Source organism: Vidua chalybeata, chromosome 11, assembly GCF_026979565.1.
Source record: "Vidua chalybeata isolate OUT-0048 chromosome 11, bVidCha1 merged haplotype, whole genome shotgun sequence".
NCBI lineage: Eukaryota > Metazoa > Chordata > Aves > Passeriformes > Viduidae > Vidua > Vidua chalybeata.
Genome location: NC_071540.1, coordinates 15,457,545 through 15,475,025, shown reverse-complemented (window position 1 = coordinate 15,475,025; position 17,481 = coordinate 15,457,545). Strand labels below are relative to the sequence as shown.

Genomic DNA, 17,481 nt, shown 5'->3' with positions numbered 1-17,481 from the left:
ATCCTGCAAGTCCAAAGGTGCTGCTTGAGTAAACACAAAAAATACTCCAATAAAACTCCACTAAACTACCAGAGAAGAGGAAGCAAGGAAGCTCAGGCAGATTACAAAAAAAAAAGCTGATCAGAGCTGCTGGAGGTTGTAGTGCTTTTCTTTAAAGAGTTCTTAATATTTCCTGACTTAGAGTACTAATGGTCTACTAAAATTTGGAGAAATAGAAACATTTTAACATTATGATTACAAAAAAAGATACCAATAGCAAGTCCATATAACAGCTCAGATGGAATTTCCATTGTATTTATGTATTTATATGTATTTATGAGGTACTGTGTGCACTCCAGTAATAATGAAGCCTGTGCTTCAAATGCTCTGTTGCAGCAAACTTTGTGTAATAGCACATGGAAAACAACATTTTCACTTTTGCTGTGAATCAGTTATGTTATCTACCTGCAACCATTTATTGTACTAATACAAAACTGCTTGCTTAAAATAAATATGTGCACACCATATGTGCATGTCTTGTCTATTTATGTGTACAGACAGCATATATGCATGGACACAGACACATATTTGCATACAAATAAATTTTATAGGAAAGTGAATAAAAAAATAAGGTTTTCTACTAATTTGTTTTAAGACTGTTTTTAACCTCTATGACTCATTGAGTGTAGGGAAGCTTGATTCCGTGGTTGTAGGGTTTTCTACCATCCTACTCTCCTGTCTCTGGATCACCTCCCCTCATTGAAAAGAATTTTACATGTACAGATTTCATAACCATGTAATTTTACAGGTACAAATGTGTTTACACATCTGTGTTTACACATACAGATTTCATATGTATGTATCCATCTGTGTCCCATAGCCATGAAAAACAGTACCTGAGAGAAATTCCTTGAAAGTTTGAAGAACTCAATTTCCACTTTTTTGCTTTGTTTGAAGACTGTGGTTTTTGGATAGTTCACTTATTTATTTTAATGCATTTCAGGAAATACTTGTCCAGGCTATTAACCAGCCAGGATAAACTCTTTATTTGTGAATTATCACCCACTTTTAATGTAAGAGATACCACAAGAGATGTTACCCGGGCCTGAGCTCTCTTGCAGAGAACAATCTGACTGGGGTGTTTGACACAGGACTTGTACAAGGCTTGTGCCACCTCCCTGACCTGTGCTGGGAGCCTGAGCAGCTCTGCCTGTGCCTCCGTGGAATAAATCTGCAATGGTGATTATTCCATGCTCGAGCCACCTGTCCTAATGAATAACACCTCCTGTGTAGCCGTTCCCAGATATTGGAGTTGGCTACTCAAGCTTGAAAGACAAGTGGAGAAATTAATAACTGGTGCACAAGCTCCTTAAATGGCACAGGGGCAAAAGAGGGAAAGAGGAATTCACTGCTGTGTCTTTCCTACAGCACTGGAAATGGATTTGTGAGTATCAGAAGCCCTGCATCAGCATGAACCTGAGCAGACACACAGGGGAGTGGTACCACAACTGCATTTTGGCTTAAATTATGAGTCCTTGAACACTGATTATACTTTTACTTCAAATTTCTGAAATAGAGAGAGGCAGAGACTTAAAAATTGAGTGCAAACTTACACAGGTTATTTAGTAGCTGAAGAAAACAACCAACTGTCCCTCATCCTGATCTAATACAGCATCACCACCACATTTTCTCAATTATTATCTTTAAGAACAAGAAATTTTCCAGTAAATGGGTGTGTATATTTCTTAGCTTTTTGAGTTAGCACTATTTATAAAGGAACTCTGGTGAATACACACTAAATGGCTTTGCCAGTCATTTCCATCAACAGCTCCTTCTGAGCCAAACAATCTGATGGTCTGGGAGCTTTTGCTACTTTTTTGCCAAACAGCACTGGATTGATTTGTTAAATTCTGTAACACAAACATGCTTAATAGCAAACAATGTCACAGAAACAGACATTTCAACGGCCCCTGGAAACTTCAAAATGTGCTTTTCCTGTGCTTGAAGTTGAAAAAAGTAAGCAATACTGTTGTCTTCTTAATTTGTTGATTTTGGTTTTCGTCCAGACATGCAAAGACCAATCCAGTGACATGCAGAAAAACAGAATTCATTTGTTCAGCAACTTCTCCAGCCAACTCTGTGTTATACACAAAGATAAATCTGTTAATGCTATTGTATATTGAAGATGTTTCTCTATTGTACTTATCTGCTGTGTCACTAGAAGTTATTTGCATGGAGACTTAATAACACCCTTAAATGAAATTCAAATGGACGTTAAGCATACATATAATGTATTCTTATATCCAGTACATGTGTGTTTCGATTTTTTAATTCAAAGTGACTGACTGCTGATGAAATTGAGTTAGCTAGTAGGTTTGTAGGGGTAATAATCAGTCACTCTGCAAATTATTCCATCAAAGAAAAAGCCAGAAGTACAGACACTTTATTTACACAGGGCTCTCCTCACCACCAGAGCTGGCTTGCCCATCTCATCTCTCCTGCTCAAGTACTTGGAAAAGCAAAAGCATCTGCTCTCCAGTTTTAGCTGAACACTCAGGGCAGGATAAAATTGTATGTTTATTTTTCAACCCTGCTTATTATGATAGACCCTCTCTTTAAGTGCTTCCATTCTCAGCATTTATTATAACTAGAGACCAGTACCTGCAATCTTCTGAGCACCTCCAGCTACTTCCTTCTATAAAAATGTAATACCATTGATATAATACAAAAACTAGTGATCCATTCTACTTCAGGGAACACTCCTGCACCCATGGCCCCACTTCTCCAGCTCTGTTCCTCCACCACTTTCTATGACACCTCCAAATTTTGTCGAATGTCACTTGATTTTGCCACTCTCCCTGAGCAGATCTCTGCCAAATTCCAGTGCCTGCAGGTATTGCTACAGAAAAAAAAAAATACAAGATTATTCACTGCATAAAACTGGTTTTCTGTTATAACGTCCTGCAGGTCCACTGCAACCAGTGAAGCTTCTCCCATTTACATGGCTGAGAATTGAGCACATTCCCTTCAGGAGCCAATCTGACCCCCCCAGTCAGAGCAGGGCAACTGGGCAGCCACTGCTTTTGAACCTCATGCAGCTGTGTCCTGCACTGCCACAGAACCCCAAACATCACCACTGCTACACAATTTCTATTTATTTCTTTGTTATTGTTGTCTTGGGCTCTGGAAGGGGCTTTTCTAAAGACCCTGTTGTGATGGACACGTAACACCAAGAGCAACAATTCTGCTGCTGTAGTCTATAAGCAGATTAACCTGCTTTATTACTTCCTTTCTAATTCCTTTTTCAAGTTTTTGATTTGCTGAAAAACTGTTTAAGGGAGAAAAAACAAGGATCTGCCCCAAAATCCCAACTGTGGGAATGTTTGCTTTCTTTGGCAGCACTAATATTTATCCCATACTTACTAGGAATTCTCCTCTGTGCTAAGAATGTTGGTCTTACAGCTCAAAGATCTAAACATGAAGCATTTTATCAGTATTGTGTTTTTCTCCCCCTCTATGCAACTTCAGAGCAGTTAGGAAAAAGAAAACATTAAAACAAAAATCACTGTCTTCGAGTGTCTGTGAAAATTTATGTACTAAAAAGCAGCTGTAAAATTTTTAATGTTTAAATTAATGTTTTATGTTTACAATAAAAACTCTCCAGCCATGAAGGGCTTTTAAAAGCTACATGCTAAATACAAGCAAAACCAAAGCAAACAATAACACTCCCATGAAGCCCAGCTTCAACACACAAAATGGCAAACAAGACTTTTGTGCACACTTCCTAAGTTTCTGTGTCTTTTTCTACAAAAAAAGAGCCCTTAGCAATGTCAAAGCCACAAAAAAGAGCTGGTTAGAATGTGAAGGCAAAAACCTTGTAATTCCTTAATAATAGGTCTTTCTGCAATTCTGAATGTATTTGTGATGGTCTGGTTTAATTTTTTTTATTTGAATTGTGTTATAAATAAAACAGCTTCTCTCCTCCCCCTCTTCTGCCAGCTGTAAGCACTCTGTCCTCCAATAAAGGTTGAAACAAATGAATAGGTTTAAAAGAGACCATTATGCACTTGCTAGTGCAGAGTGAGGAGATGAAATGTTGCCAAATCATTCTCCTTTTAAAATCAATAGGAATTCTTGTTATTGGATTCAATGGGGGTATAATTAGGTTCTACACTCACACTCTTTCTTGACAATGTGGGTTTCTTTGCCTCTTTCATTCCCGTTTCTCTCTCAGATATGGAGAAGTCTCGCTGTTCCAAGGCGCTCTCAGTCGGAGCAGCATTTTAGCCACTTCTCCCCTGAAATACTTGTGACACAGCCTGGAGAAGGCAGAGTGAGCACAAATAACCCAGATTACCAATCCTGAAACCCAGCTGTCGGTTACCAGCAGAGAGAGCCCAGCCCACCACCCCACAGACACGTGAAGCCTTGATCTCCTGTGTTCCCTGCCCACCCTCCCACCTCTCCAGAGACCTGGTCAGAGCAGCCCCACATGCTCAGCCACCTTTTCCATTTGCAGCCCAGCTGGGTTTTGCAGGTCCTGCTGCAGGGATGATAAACACAAATATATTTAGTTTGAATCAGATCTAAATCTGTCCCACAAGTCAAAATTGTTTTCAAAGCCCCTGTCAAAGTAATTCCAAGAGGACAATATAAATAACTTCCCTTTGTAAGGGTCACATAAGGAGGACCCAGCATTTGGGCTCTGAATGCTGGGCTCCAAATCAGCCACTGTGAAGTCTTGAGTCCACTCCCAGCAATCTCTCAATGCAAGTTATACATGACTTTCTACACTTGCTTTTATAAACAGTGCACTGAACAACAAAACTGTATAAAGCCACATCATCCCCCGAAGTCCAAGAATTCAGTCACCTTTTTCAATCTTTTCTACCATGCATAGATCCTTATGCAAATAGTTTAAGTCTTATCCACATTGCTACCTTCATAAATTCATTTGTCAGCCTTTACTTTGTTCCTAAAGAAGGGATGCAAGAGCAGTCTTTTAACTGTTTCTTGGTTAGAGACAGTTAATAAAATTACTTCACAGCATTTAAAATGCTGAATATCCTTTTCTCTATTCTCTAGAAACAGGGAAAATACACTATCAAAACCGATTCCTCATTTTTTCTCTTATTTGTTTGCAGTAGCAAATCTTTCTCATGTCAATTATATTTTTTAAATACACATAAGTCAAAACAATTAAAGACAGACAGAGATTATTTTAGATAATTTTAGATTATTTTGCTCTTCACATATGTAACACAATCATCTCAAGATTTGCATGACTAGATTTTTAGAGACTCTGTGTGCTCAGCTCTTCCTTCCAGCCTTTGTGCATCCACAATTAATTTCTCTATAATCACAATTAATCATTTTTTAAACATGCCAAATATATACACAGCTCTTCTGTAGATGAGATATTCCTACTGCAGACTATTTGTTGAAAACAGATGAGGACTTCAGACATATTATTAGTTCATATTAGGGCTGTGACAAGCAAGCCAATTACATTACACATCAGAAAAATTAAGATATCTTGGTTTTAAAACAAACTGATGGAGCAAAATGTTTTGATTTTCATTTAATTTTCCCCAAATTTGGAACCTTTCATGCAAGCTTCTTCTACTTGTGCTGAAGAGAGTTTGACAGAAACAGGATCTATGGACAGAGAGCAGCAGGAACAGAATCACAGTGAGCATTCCCAAACATCACTGGGGATGAAGGAGCAGCAGCCCTTTTGTACCCAGCGAGGGTACAAAGCTAAGGGCAGTAAAAAAATATAAGAAGCAGTGACATTTTAAAAGAAACTATCCCTCTATGGTCTTGTCTACAGCCATAACTCTAGAAAAGAGCTCCTTGTCTAACGTGCCCTCCAGGATTAAGAAGGCAGAGATATCCTGCTATATATTAAAATTAGTATTTCTTGGCTGTGAATAGTTTCAGATTGGGCTCCTCATGTCCTGGACATGATTCAAATAAGCAACTTCTCCACTGGGTAATTTAACCTGCTCGTGTGCCTGGTAGCTAAGATTTACTACCTCATCATTTCAGTTAAAATTTCCAAAATTAGGTTTGGACAGAGGAGGGAACACCAAGAGCAGATGCAGCACCACTACATTACAATGGGGATGTGAAACAAATATGAATGGAGTAATTCCTAACTATTATTTATCTTCAAATTAAAAACAAATAGGCATAATTAAACCCCAGGGACAGCAATAAGACTACCTGCACTTTCTGAAACCTCCCTACAGCAACGACTGCAGAGTACAAGTGGGATATTTTCAGTTACTAAAGAAGGGATTTGACAAGAATGCTACCTGAAAAACCTGAAAACAGTTAAAATTTTATTTATCATCTGTATTTCAAATTAGCATTAATAACACAATCTGAATTACACATGGAGATTTTACCATACAGTACTTTCAAAAAGAGTTCAATATTGCTGTCTCTTACTGCAAACAAAAAAAAAATAGATGTGGAGATGAACATCTTCATGAACATCTCCCTTATTATAGGAAGAATTGAGTAGTCCAACTTCAGGACTCTTTGCCTCCCAATATCCCCAGTAATGTCCTGTACATGTCCTGAGAGTTCCCAAATGTAAGGAAGACGTACATGGTGTTTCATTTTCCTCCCTCCAATTTTTATTCCCAAGATGCACCAAAAAGGAGCCCTTGGCAATGGATTCTGACAGCAGAGTATTTAGATGCAGTTTGCATGGAAAGAAAAAAATGGCCTTAGTTGGTACAGTATATAGGAAATACTAAAGAAAATTCTGTAGAATCAGTCATATTTTCACTCTACAGGCACATTTTAAATTATCATTTTTACACAAGCCACCTACATACAATCCAGACTTTACTGCTGGAGAAAGTTTGCACTACTTTACTCTCAAGATGCAAAGATTTTCTGGAGTTCCTTTCTCTCTCTGCCTCTATCTAAGGTATTTGAGCTGGCCCTAGGAGGGGGACATTTTGCCCTTATGTTGTTCACTGCTACAATCTGTTATCCTCGAGAATGGGAGGGCACCAGATCTCGTGCCAGTTATCCTCCCAAACCTCTAATTAATGTTGACAGTAAAATACTGGCCACAGCATTAACTACATGATAAGAGAGGGCACTCCTGAGGCTTGCACATCCCAATCAAGTGGGTTTCATTAAAAAGTGTCTCGTTACCAACAATACCAGAAAATTGCAACATTTTCTTAAATTAGCACTAAAATAGAGATTACTCACTTTGTACTGTTCTAGATGGTGATTTGTCTCTCTTCTCTCCATTTCATTCCCTCTCACCATCCCTAAATCAGATGTAAAACCTTCTTTTTCTGCAATGGGAGGAGAGAGAGGGGGAAAAAACCAACACCAAAATCTCAACAACTCTGTATTTAGGGTAAGCCACTTGCAGCATCACAGCTTAATGAGCCCCAAATACAGATGCACTCATCAGCTCCTCCAAGCAGTCGTATGGCCCACAGTTCCTTCAGCCCTGAGGCACACCAAAATTTGTACCTGTGAGAGAGAAACCCTCTCAGGTACGGGCCAATAATGCAGTTAAAGCTTGGTTCCTCCCATAGCTTCCAAAGAACTGGGTTTATTTCAGTTCCCTGCAGTGCACAGTGTCAGTCCATTTACAGCACTATTTACATTAATGCCTGATCCAGAAATCATACTGCAAATATATCAGAACTGTTTCAGGGATAATAAGGAAGAACACTGTTTTGCAGCAACACAGTGTTAAAAAGCAAACTGATTCCTTGCTCTGAGAATGTCTTTGCAATAAAACTCATGGGTTTAGATTGCAATATCTGGTAGGACACATGCATCATGATATAATGTCCCCATGAACACAAGTCTGCCAGGCCCAGAGCAGCCCAAGTCCCAGACACATCTCATCATGGCAAACCTCAGGTAGGCTGAGAAGCAAATTGTTTCACAGGGCATTCTACTCCTGGAAGAACTTCCAAGTGTTTCCTCTTTCCTCCATAACTCGCCAGTCTCCTCACACACCCAATACAGATACAATTGTACTTAAATAAAGCAAGCACAGCATCTTCATCTAAATGTTAAGGAAATATTTATCAGCACAAAGGCAGTCTCAACCCATACAGTGTTTACAATGGTTTTTATCTTCAGGCTACATTAGGATTTGCTGTGAAATGGTATTTGCAATGACTTGTGAATCACTGCCAAATGTGGTTGCACCAACCATATTGCAAAGCTTTGCACAGCAGTAATCACGGGGTACATCTAACACTGGGAGCAATTGGTACAGAAGAGCAGTAAAAAAAGATGGTCTGTTCTTCTCTCACTTAATCCCTTCTGTTGAGGCACTCTGAAAATTCAGAATAAAATATGAACTAAGATAACAGATGCCCTTAATGAGGCCCTCTGTTACTCTACCCGAGTATCTCCGAAAAAATAAAATATATAGATGCTGTTTCAGCAACTAAGACAACAGAATTACAGGGAGCAGAAAGTTTGTGATTCTTTGGGGCAGAGGGTTATCTCACACAGGAAGGAATAGTTGGTGAGCTTGGAGACACTGACACAAGCTGCAGAATGCTAAGATATCATCTCCCTTCACTTCTCAGCCTGCTTCTCTTGATATCAAACCCCACTCCCCTCCTTAAAACTGGAGGTAAATAAATAACTAACTGGGTAGATTAAAAACATGACAATGTAATTTCTGCCTTATGAGAAAACCTATATGTAAGGAGATTTTAATGCAGAAAATTGCTGCTCCTTATTTAAGGGAAACATTCCCACTTAATCTGATAATTACACCTAGCTCATCCTCAAATGTATAAACACAGAGTACTGGATCTGATAAAAAAGTGCAAAATCGATCTCATACACTTTTAATTCCACAAACCAAACAAATAAATCACTCTAAAGACTCTAAAAGATCTCTCCAAATTGGAATCTCCAAGATATCTCAAAAATTAAAGTCATTTTAGACTCAAAAATCTTCATATTTAACAGCATTTTGGCAGCTGTGTGTGATCCACAGAACATTCGTGGCAACTTCCACTTGCAATGCACAGGTACAAAATAGCATTTCTGACTATCCCAGTATAAATGGCATTTGAACAGGCTGAGAGCACTAGCAACCTGCATCTTCAGTTTTTTCATAAGATTATGCAGTGATGAGCCAAACTTTGCAAAGTGCAAAATCTTTCATCTGCCAGCAAACATTTGGCATTTGCTTATTGCTGAAGAAAAAAGATTCATCAATGATTAATCTTAAAAAATAAAGTTTTATACTCCATATCTTTCCTGAGAATAAAACATTAAAGTTGCTTTATGGATCTTTTTCATAATAGAGGTTTATTGTCTTCAAACAAAATTAAATACTGTATTGAATAGAAAAATGTTACAAACTAACTAGTTTGCAATACAACTGGAGAAACTTAATGAACTAATTCCTGAATAATTAAAATGCACTGATTTCTGCATTCCCAAGCATCATCTTTTAATATCACTAAGGTACTCTGTGTACTTTTATATGGTCAGATCTCATTTTGATCCAAGGTCCAATCTGAACTACCCTCAGCTGCCTCTCTTTACAGCATGTTATTCATAAATGTTGCATATGTTCCTCTATTCCTCTAAACCGAGACATGATAAACTAGTGAGAGGCTCAGAACTGGTTGCTGGGGATTTACAGATAACAATAAAATGCAAAGAATCATTTTAAAATTCAGCACAGGAAGCAATGATTTTAAGTTCTAAATTGCCATCAACAACTATCACTTATTTAAGTAAAACAAGAGAGGAGAGTCTCAAAAGAATTGTATGTGTGTCACTCCTACCTTGACAAAAAAACTCTATTTTTAATCTTACATCACATATCACAGGAGGTCTCTAGTCACTTCAGTATGGTAGGACAGAAAAGGGGGAAGTTATACATTTTCAGGCAGTAACAATTTAAAATTAAGACAAGAACAAATATTGTTAGTAAAAGCAAAAGACAGTGAGGAAAGCACCTCAGCTTGTGGAATAACAATATCGTTAAATAGAAATTGTTGTTTTCTGAACACAGTCATTTTATAAAATGTACAGTAAAGCTTTTATATGTAAATTACTCAAACTCAGAAACCTTTCACTTCAAATTGAATTGAGACTAGCTTGAAGAAGAACACTTTAGCAAAAACGTGCTTAAAATGAACAAGATCAAGAACAACTAAGGTGCAGACACAATGTTTTACTGGGAAAAAATCCCTGTAAATAAATATTTGATTGATGCATTGCTAACAAAAAAGGATAAAAAATTGGCTTCAAATATATTTAGATAGCCTCTTAATACATGCACCTGCTTTTTCTGATTGTTTGTTAAACTATGTATTGCCACCAAATACATAACTGTGTTACATGAATGATTAAAGCCACTACAATAGAACTACATTATACAAATAATCACATTTAAAAGTTCCCTTCTTTAACATACTACAATAAAGCAATTTTCCCTCAACTTCTGAACTAAAAGTCATATGATATACTCACTGTAATTTTAACTTTCCAACATCCCTTAAAATAATCCACTCACATCTGGTGGTCAAACTTGAACAAATGTTCTGTACCAAACCTTCACACCAGGTACTCCATGAAGGTACTGAAGGCTGGGAACTGTGTTTACAAATCCCACATGGATTGTAAAGGACTTATATATGAAGCAAGTGCCATATCTGTTGTTTACATATTTATATTCATGTTTTCTAGCAAACCTGGGCATCTCTAATGATGTCCTTCCTGGAAATGCCAATTGACACAGAGCATGTTATTGGAATGCCAACCTCATATTTTTATTTTTGGAATAAATTCCTGGTAATTTAAGCACTTTGACAAAACTAGCTGCAATCCATATGTTTCTATTTGAATCTCTGTGACTGTGTTGGACTCAACTGCTGTACCAGGGCCATGTGCAGCTGAAACTCTCTGGTGGCATTCTCACTGCTGAGAAAGGAGATGAGGTGGAACACTGAGGTACCTGACCATGGGTAAATAAAACAAGAGCTAATCATTGGGCAAATGGGAAGGAAAAGCAAAGCTAACCTCAAGAAGAGAATATAGCCCTCACCAGAAATTAACTTACACAGAGTTTAGTAAAACTCTCTTGCCACAGTAGCAAAGAAACAGCCTCTTTGTAAGGCTGTGCCCTCAGTAAAATTATTTTGAATTCAGTTATTGATTGTATGCTTCCTCCTGTAAGAATATGGAAATCTGATTTTATTCCATGCTTGCAGGGTAATTATCCTTTTGGATTTGAACATGGCTACCAATTACTGTAAGAGCCAGGGAGATATTTATCCTACAGCAAAACTTGGGCCTCAGTTTATGGGTTTGTGAGGACAGCAGGTAAATTTAAGCAATGACCAATAAAAGAGACTGATCCTGCTGGCCTTTGTAAACTAAATTGTCATCTTCCTCACATCAGCTATGTCAGGCTTGCAAAACTAATTCTAACAAAAAAGATTAAGACATCAGGCATTAAAAATAGATGTGAAGCCTATTAAACTTCAAGTGCAATGTACAATTCCCATAGTGTGAGATCTCCTCACCTGCATTTCCCACCAAGACTGACAATAACGAAAAACCCAAACCAAAATACAACCTGGTGATATTTCTTCAGTTATCAGAGAAGTACTCACCTGGGGTGAGTGAATGAGCAGAATTTTGAAAGATGATATTATTATAACTATAAGCCAAAAACTAAAATACTATTATATCCCTTGCTAACTGATATTTCAGCTATTAATGCTGAACTCCATCTAACTTACCTGAATGCTTTTGCACTGTTTCTCCCTCTCTATTGCTAAATGTGTCTACAATACCATGAAGGAGACTTAAGTATATTGCAAAGGTTATATTTTAAGATGATATGGGATGGCTGCATTTGACTTCTAAATCTTTTTCACTCTACTTCAGAAAAGGAATCAGAATGCCACATGGTTTTGCCACAGTATATCTCTTGGTGAAAGCAGACAGATATTTTTAGCATAAAAAATGACATGAATTTTTGAACATTTATTAAAAGCAATATTGTGGAACATTTTAGGAAACATAACCCACCAGAAATCTATTCATGTTCATATCTAAAAAACCAATATTTTTCTCCCCTGAGTAAAATGATATATCTAATGACAGCAGACTGAAATGCTAAAAGTACCTTCAGTGCTTTCAATCGTTCTTGGTTGTATTTCACTTGTGTGTACAGGGGGCAAACATGCAGTCCAAGATGCTGATAAACAACTTTGAGTTAACATTTTTTTTAAGATAACAATTTTTTAAAGATAATATTGTCAAAATCTTTCTACCACCATTATTACAAATGACTCTTCCCAAGACATGTGCAGCTGGGCTGTGGCTGTGTGTCCTTTCTTAGGGGAGGACAAGAAAGGAAAGTTTCATTTCTATAGAAAAAGTACCCTTTGCTCAATGTAGTCAGACACTGTAGGCATTTACAAATAGGAATGAGGCCTTACTCTTGATCTGTTCCAGTGACAAAGGCAAAACCTTTTAGACAAAAGTCTGTCTGAGAAAGGCAGATTGTGCAATTCACATGTTCCCAGTTCCCTTAAGGCACCCCCATCCCTTTCCCTTTAGTGATGGTTGACACTGCAGGGGAAGAAGCAGACCTGGATTCTTCAGTTCCTCCTGATAAAATGCTCCATTTATTAACTTTATTATCCAAAAGAAATAGTATTCTGTTTTGCCTTCTTTATACATAACTTTCTCAAGCTTGCTTAGAGAAAAAAATCATTTGGAATTGTGTAAATGGTCAGAATACAGAAATTCCATAAAATTTGTTGTGACATTCAGGAGAAATACAAAATTAGGAAGCAGAAATAATTACAACTAAAAAATTAATTTGAACCTAGGAACAGAGTGGCATAAATGAAAGAAGGACATAACTTCTCTTTCCTCTCTTTCACATGCTAACTTGCCACATCTTATTTATAGTTTTTGCTCCTTGTCTTATTATACTAACTGCTCCTACTGAAGAATTTAGGAGGTTAAGCCATGAATCAGGGCCTCAACATGCCAGCAGCTCAACAAACACTGACAAAAAATGGCAAGTGCTCCAGGACATCCTTAAATGCATTGTTACCAGTGTATTTTCTGTTCTTCCTATGACTTCAATATATAAATACTTAAAACGCAGAGGTATTTATAAGAGTTACAGTATTCCTGTAACTTTCTGCATCAGAAGCAGGTTAGACAACAATACAAATGCTGTAAACAATGTGATAATTCAGCCTCCATTTACCAATGATTACTCTGATAACACAAGAAAACAAATTATTTAGGATACCTAAGCAGAAAAATAAGGGATTTTTTTTTCCCTGAAAATAACCTAAAGAGAAAACTCCATAAAAATATGAGCAAATCACTGCAGCAGCCCAGCAGTCCTGGCAGTCACACAGATGAAAAGACCCCCAGAAGGGGCAGCACCACCTTTCACCTGTGACACAGCCACAGGGGCTCTGCCCCACCAGTCCCCACAGAGCAGCGAGCGAGTTGTTGTAATGAAGAGCAGAGGTATACAGCCTTTATCAGATGAGAGGGGATTTGTCAGAGATTAATAGAATTCCATTGTAATATCCATATCTCACAAAGGCATACTCTGACAGGGTCCAATTACTTTCAACAAGCTGGGCCTGCTACATGGACCCTCTGAACCGGAATGGCCCTCCAATCTGTATGCTTTCGTTCAGACAGATAACACCAACGTGTTTCTCTCTGTGATCACTGCCTAACTTAAATGAGTTAATCTCGTTTTCCAGATGAATTGTTATTTTGTCTCCCGCAGGCTGTGATTACCGGATAAAAGTATTGTGTTAACAGGAGGGCCAGGGTCTTTTCAGCAGCGGATTCCACATTCAGATAACCAGCCAGAAAGGCTTTCCATGCTTGCTTTTTTTTTTTTCTTTTTTTTTTTCCTAATGTGAAGTAAGAGAGTGGCACTAACAGGAGAAAACTGTGAAATGACACAGAGATAAAGCTTCCCAAATAATTACGTAACTTCGTCAGAGGTCAGAGGGGCAGTTTATCTTCATATTTCAAAAGAGCATCCCGGTGAACCAATCTCATTTACAGCCTACCTCTACATATTTTAAGATGTTATTTGCCTTTCACTTCACGCCTGCCCTTTCTTTCTCTAATGGCCTTTGTTTCTGAAGCCATTATAATGTGCTTGAGAAGTTCACAAGGGAGCCTATCAGAATATAAATATTTGGAAGCACTGAAAACTATCTGGGCAGGATCAGAAAACAGGAAGAAAAAAACAAGCCTATGATTTCACAAACAGTTCTCTTCAACTGATGAAGCAAGAGCCATATGGTGAGAGTTGCAGTCTACAGCACATTTTTCTGAGATAATCTATTTTCTCAATGACAGCAGTGAGATTCTTCATTTCCTTTTCTCAACAAGATGTGAAAAAGGAAAAGCACCACTCTAATGTTAATTTTTTAAAAAGTACACCATGGGTGGGAAGAAGGCTTAACATAGGAGAAGCACCTGGCTAGTATAGGAAACACCTGATTGTGCAGTTGTGCCTTGACCACCAGGACAATCCCTTCAAGGCCAAGGACTCATACCTGACCCCATTTGGGCAAATTCCAACCCACCAACAGCAGCAGAACTGCACAAATTACATCAAGTCCATGTGCCTTGTGCATTTTCATCCATACACAAAAACACCAATGAAACTATGCGTTATTTCAGCATCTAGTGCCACAAGGTAAATAAAATTATGCCTCTGAATGCAGTAGATTTCTCCAGTGGCTCTCCCAGTACGTAGATCCGAGTTGCTCCTGAGGTGGGTTATGCCAACAATTCGGAAACAAGATGCAACATCCGATCGCTGGCACCGCATCAAACGCTGCCCATGAGGTGCAGTCAATAAGCTCATGAAAGCTTCCTGACAGAAAGCCACAACCTTTGACTGCAAAAAGCCAATGTCTTCAGCAAAGTCTGAATGAGCATCAGTGCAGGATGTGTATCCAAAGCACACAGTGGGTGTATTCCCCCCTCCCTCTGTGCACAGGTATGGGGCAGAGCAGACCCTTCGAGTCCTGGGCACTCAGTTCTGCAGAGCTGGGGCCTGCAAAGACCATCACAGCTTCCTTTATGCTCCCGTGCCCACATTGCCTTCCACAGCAAAGGAGAGGCTGAAAGCGAAAAGCAAATCTGAGGAATATCAGTCTCCACACAAATATTTGGGCTCCATCTTTCTTACACGAAGAGTAACTGCCCTCAGCAGGTATGAACACCATTCACAGGTGAACAGGTAAATTAATGAAAAGGTGACACATTTTGGAGTTTCTAAATTACTGAGTTTAAATATTTCTGTATCTCATAAAGAGGTGAAGAGTCTATGCAGCTGGAACTGCAGCCATCATATCACTGACCTCCATTTTGGTCAAGTTGGCAATGTTCTCATTTCTGGCCAGAGACAGTAAGTTCAGCCTCTGTGCTGGGAATAAACTCATAATCCATCATTTAAAGGTCCCTGCTATCTTTCAAAATGGGTAGGTGATAACCCAATGGTTCACATTCTCTCATGAAAACAAGCTGTATGCATTGCATACAACAGAATGCAAAATGTCCCTACAGTGTAAGCAATCACCTACTTAGGGTGTAAAAACAAAGTTACAGCAAAAACATGTCTTCCTTCAAGAAGGTGAGCAGAAAAGATGGATTTTACACATAGGAGCTGTCCTCAGGTGTATAAGGAACCACATTGCTTGCTGGGCTACAAAAAGCATATTCCAGTCATCTTCTCCACCCAGCATTGTGTTTTATTCTGCTCAGCAGGAGACCAGTGGTGCTGCTAGGAGAGTGTGAAGGGCTCCTATGCATCATCATAAACAAGATAAGCAGAATTATTTCCTAAATTACAAACAACTACAGCTATAACAAATCACTGAGGGGAGCAGGGGATGCTGTGGGCACAGTGTGGGCACAAAGACGTGAGCTTTTAGCAGATTTTGTCAATGCTGGTGCTGCTGTAGGAGCAGGAGGCTGGTGTGACTTTGCCTTGTCTTTGTCAGAAGAAAGAAGGAACAGTATTTTTCCATCTTTTTTTACAAGTGTTTTGATTGCATTGCTTCTCTCAACTTAGTCTAGGAAAGGCTAGGTCTCAGTAGGGATTTCAGAGGCCATAGGTTCCCTGAGGTATATCCTCAGAAGGAGGATTTTTTTTCCCCTTTTTCTTTTTTTTTTTTTTTTTCGGGGGGCCTAATTAATAGATCAGAAATGGGAAAAAAAAATATGAATAAACATCAGGCAGTGTCACTTGGAGACTGGTCACTTGGACTAACCCATGCACAACTTGGACTACATGAGCACACAAGGGATTAAGGACTGCTCACATCCTGGGCTGGGGTTTGTGCAGGACACAGCCCTGACATTCAGCTCCTTACATGGAAATTCCCAGTTACTGGTCAATAGTCTTGTTCCAGACCTCACGTGAAAAACACTGCTCACAATAACAGAAGAAAACACTCCTCACAATAACAGTGCTTTTCCAGACAAAGCCAACACTGGTGTAGCAGAAATTATGCTAGTATGAAGTTATGTGAATTGGTAACAAAGAAGCTTGAGCAGCATGATGGAGACAGACAGTCAGAGACACAAATTAAAGAAATTAAATCTCAGACGCAAATTAATTTCTCATTCATTTTTCTATACACTGGTGCTACAAAACACTTGGCAAAAGTTGCCTTGAAGGTAGCAGCTGGAAATTATATTGTTTCAAAAGGTGAAAATATTCTCTACAGAGAAAATTTAAACCCATAAACTTTTCCTTTTGTTAGTTTGTATTTTGTTTTGTTTTTTAATAGTGCATCAAAGTGCATGCAGAGCTGATCCATGAATTGCTACATGACTTTATTTTTTTAAAACTGCCAGCCTGCTTTATTTGGTGGTCTTATAAACATAAAATTGATAAAATGGACAGCTTTCTTTCTAAGCTAGCTTACAACTCTCCTTTTTTGAAAGCTTCCTAAACATGTGAGCACTCCATAAAAAAGTAACTGGTGCATGCAGAAGCAATGCAGTTCACAAATGAAGCAGTATAATGTCAATGGTTTGAAATTGTTCAGTCTCAGTTGTTTTCCAAGTCAATGCACTGGCAGTCTTGCCTGAATGCAACTAGTCAATAGAGAGAAAATAAATAGAGCATTTCCAGAATTCACCCATCAGCACTGAAAAGTGTCTGCTTACTATTACACAGTTTTAACATGTCATAATCGTTTTTCACAGTATAGAAACCCTCCTTATACTTCGGACAAAGACTGAATGACTATTTTAGCACCCTATACACATCTTCTAATAGAAATTCTAAACAAACTGTATTGACTATAGTATTTTTAAGTGGTGTTATTAAAGTAGAATCTGAATCATTTAGCCTATTTTTAATGCTCCATCATGAATAAAAATTTATAATTTAGATATCTAAAAGCAGAGACTTCTGTATTTGGATTTCTGAACACATTC

General features: G+C 38.3%; 1 protein-coding gene across 2 annotated transcripts in view; it reads right to left on the bottom strand.

The window, feature by feature from the left end:
* WWOX (WW domain containing oxidoreductase) overlaps positions 1 to 17,481 on the bottom strand; it is a 484,843-nt gene that overhangs the window by 222,996 nt on the left and 244,366 nt on the right. The window contains exon 9 of one of the 2 annotated variants that reach the window (XM_053953289.1): positions 7,266 to 7,307. The exons of the other annotated variant lie outside the window; for it this stretch is intronic. Coding sequence (XP_053809264.1) covers positions 7,281 to 7,307 — 27 coding nt within the window. The 3' untranslated portion in view covers positions 7,266 to 7,280. Of the gene's footprint in view, positions 1 to 7,265; positions 7,308 to 17,481 lie in introns of those variants that run through there. 2 annotated transcript variants of the gene reach the window in all.